Below are 3,699 nucleotides of genomic sequence, written 5' to 3' on the forward strand. Positions count from 1 at the left end.
GTCAAGAAACGTCTGCAAGGAAACAACCAAGATCTGAGAGCACCGCAGACCCCACAGTCCTCCTTTCTTCCTCCTCTTTCTCCCCCTCTTCTCCTCCTCCTCCTTCCTTTCTCCTCTACTCCACAAACCCCACTCCCTTCTAGCACTGATGACGCTACCTAGTTGGGTCAAGAAACGTCTGCAAGGAAACAACCAAGATTGGAGAGCACCAAAGACGCCACTAAATCATCCCTTCCCTAAGTCAGGGTACAAACTGAATGCATGAATCAAAGCAGCACCTACGGGAGCGCATTCACACATGTGTGTGTGTGTATTTCAAAGAACACCACAACTGATGATACAGAGAAGAGGAATTCCAATATTTGCGTAAGCTAGGGAGAACCTTTCCTATTTATTTTTTCCTTCAAGGACCCCCTTTATCTTTCCCAGCTCCTCCTTATTCCTTTGGGGGGGGTAAGGTTTGGCTGCTCCCCCTTCCCCTCCCCCTCCCCCTCCTACCTCTCTTGTTCTTTGTGCCATGTTTCTTAGCCGACTGTAGCTCCTGCTGGATCTTCTCTTCCAGGAATTCCTGCTTCTTGACCAGGATTGTTTCCGTCTCGTGCAGTTTCTGGATGGCCTCCTGCGGGGTGGGGGCCTTGGCCTTCTTGCCTGGAGAACAGGAGAACGGAGGGGGGGGGGGGGTTGTCAAATCGAAGAAATTCATCATTACAAGATGATGTCCGTGAAGCTGCTTTGTTCAAAAATGGTGTTTTTCTCTGATGCGTTGGGTTGTCATCCCTCTTGAGTCGGGGGTCCCATCATCCCTGGTGAGTTGGGGGTCCCGTCCTTGTTGGGTTGGGGGTCCCACCATCCTGGTTGAGTTGGGGATCCCATCATTCCCAATGAATTGGAGGTCCCTTCAGTGCCGTTGGGATAGATTAGAATTAGAATTGAGCTGGAAGGGACCTTGGAGGTCTTCTAGTCCAGCCCCCTGCTCAAGCAAGAGAACCTATACCGTCTCAGACAGGTGAATGTCCAATCTCTTCTTAAAAATCTCCAGTGATAGAGCGCCCACGATTTCTGGGGGTAAGCTTTTCCACTGGTTGGGGGTCCCATCATCCCCATTGAGTTGGGGATCCCATCATCCCCATTGAGTTGGGTTCCCACCATCCCCGTTGGGTTGGGGTTCCCATCATCCCCATTGAGTTGGGGTTCCATTATCCCCGTTGGGTTGGGGTTCCCATCATCCCCCTTGAGTTGGGGTTCCCATCATCCCCATTGAGTTGGGGTTCCCATCATCCCCGTTGAGTTGGGGTTCCCATCATCCCCATTGAGTTGGGGTTCCCATCATCCCCATTGAGTTGGGGTTCCATTATCCCCATTGGGTTGGGGTTCCCATCATCCCCATTGAGTTGGGGTTCCATCATCCCTATTGGGTTGGGGGCCCCATCATCCTTGTTGACTTGAGGCTCCTATCATCCCCATCGGATTGAGGGTCCCACCATCCCCATTGGGTGGGGCCTCCGATCACCCCTATTGGATTGGGGGTCCCATCATCCCCAATGGGTCGGGCCTCCCATCATCCCCCAGCCTGATCCTAGCCCCAACCCAATGCATAAGTGGAATACACCATTTTGGGGGGCGGGGGGTGCATGCATCCTTCACCTTTCCATAAAATTAGTTCACTCCAGTTTTTTTTAAAAAAAAAAAATTATCAAAAGAAGATGAGAAAAGCAGAATCTTTCTACGGGGCTCTCAAATCTCGCACATAAATCTTCCCCACCCCCCTCCCAAAATAATGAGCAGATCCTTTTCTGCATTTGGGGGGGGAGGGGCTGCACCCCTTCACCCAGCCCGGGAAGACTGGAGAAGAGGAGCAATTAAAACCACCCAGTGTCTCCAAGCCACATTTCCTGTAAATAAGGCCCCATTTTTAGGGGGAAAAAATAATAACCACCCCTATTTCTCTCTCTTTTCATTTATCCATCCTTTCTTTCCTTTCTCCTCTTCTCTTTCTCTCTTTCTCCCCCCCCCCGGCGCCACTTGGTTGCTCCCAAGTCTAGGGATCCCCTATGGGCTTCGGGCGATACCAACTCTGTGGCGGGGGTGGGACATGGAAATAGGAGCCTCACCTTTCCCAAACAGCTTCCCTAAACCACTCATCTCGCCTGGTGGTAAATTCACTGGGGTTCCTCTTCCGGCTTCACCCACCTACCAGCGTCGCCCCGCCCCATCACGTGCCACGAGACTAAAGGGATGGCAGGGTTTGCGTTTGGGCCCATCAGCTTCCGGCTCCCGAGCGGAGAAAGCGTGGGAGGAGAGGGGCACGCAAAGAGGGAAAACTGCAACGAAACGGCGTTAATTTCCACCGTGCACGTTGAAATAACAACCTTAAAACGTTAAATATAAACTAAAAGCAACGGAACAAGTTTCCCTTTCAGCTGGAGAGTCTTAAAATGCCTCCATTTGGGGGGGTCCTAAATCCCTCTTTGTGCTAATTCTAATCGGAACCGGAAATAGTGGTTGAAACGCTCCGCTTTTTTTCCTCTGAGGCCGGCTAGAGGCATGTGATGAAAGCGTGGGGGAGGGAAGAGGAGGATTTAGGAGAGCCGATAAATCATATGCTTTGTGACGTCACTGCCCCGCCCTTTTCTGTCTCTTAAAGGAACCATAACCCCCCAAAAAATCTTTTCCAGGCCTTAAAGCGGCTGAACCTTTTTAATCCACTCAAATTCATTTGTCTAGGGCAGGGGTAGGCAACCTTGACTCTTTTATGACTTGTGGACTTCAACTCCCAGAATTCCTGAGCCAGCCATGCTGAGGGGAAATGGAGAGGTTTCCAAGCTGAGCCATGCTGGCTCAGGAATTCTGGGAGTTGAAGTCCACGAGTCATAGAAGAGCCAAGGTTGCCTACCCCTGGTCTAGGGCAGGGGTATAAGCAACCTTGGCTCTTTTATGACTTGTGGACTTCAACTCCCAGAATTCCTCAGCCAGAGTGCCTGGCTGAGGAATTCTGGGAATTGAAGTCCACGAGTCATAAAAGGGCCAAGTTTGAAGACCCCTGGTATAAGGTTTCCTGCCTGAGCAGGGGGTTGGACTAGAAGACCTCCAAGTTCCCTTCCAACTCTGATATTCTTGTGGGAAGAATCCAGAGAAAGAAATATTTTGGGAAATATTAAAAAGGCAGAATATATTTCCCCAAAGGAATAATGAAGATCTTTAAAAATAAAAAAAAGACAGAAACCAGCCCCCAGAAATCGACCCCAGGGCCATTTTTGTCATATTTATGTAGTGTATACCGTAGGGGGTGACCCTTTGAGAGCTGTATGCAACGAAATTTCATGATAACGTATGCCGATTTGTGCACATTCAAAGTGACAATAAAGTTATTCTATTCTGTCCTTCTTCTCATTCATCTTGCAAGGCTGATTGGTCTGGACCCAGTGGTGGGATCCAGCCGGTTCGCACCACTTCGGCAGAACTGGTAGTTAATGTTTTGTTGCCCAGGCCCAGAATGGACTTCCGGAAGCAGCATCCATACAGAGAACCGGTTGTTCTCCTATTTGAATCCCACCATTGGATGGCTGGATGGCTGGATAGATAGATAGATAGATAGATGATAGATAGATAGATAGATAGATAGATAGATAGATAGATAGATAGATAGATAGATAGATAGACAGACAGACAGACAGACAGACAGACAGACAGACAGACAGA

The 3,699-nt window shown here is 49.5% G+C and overlaps 1 protein-coding gene across 1 annotated transcript in view; it reads right to left on the reverse strand.

The window, feature by feature from the left end:
* The window catches only part of CHMP4A (charged multivesicular body protein 4A), a 9,960-nt gene extending 7,775 nt beyond the window's left edge, over positions 1 to 2,185 (reverse strand). The window contains exons 1-2 of the mRNA XM_029285118.1: positions 2,112 to 2,185; positions 499 to 648 (exon numbers count right to left, since the gene is read on the reverse strand). Coding sequence (XP_029140951.1) covers positions 499 to 648; positions 2,112 to 2,142 — 181 coding nt within the window. The 5' untranslated portion in view covers positions 2,143 to 2,185. The remainder of the gene's footprint in view (positions 1 to 498; positions 649 to 2,111) is intronic.
* Positions 2,186 to 3,699: the final 1,514 nt, after the last annotated feature.

The sequence above is a fragment of the Protobothrops mucrosquamatus genome, unplaced genomic scaffold (genome assembly GCF_001527695.2).
Source record: "Protobothrops mucrosquamatus isolate PMUCROS unplaced genomic scaffold, P.Mucros_1.0 scaffold1306, whole genome shotgun sequence".
Lineage (NCBI taxonomy): Eukaryota > Metazoa > Chordata > Lepidosauria > Squamata > Viperidae > Protobothrops > Protobothrops mucrosquamatus.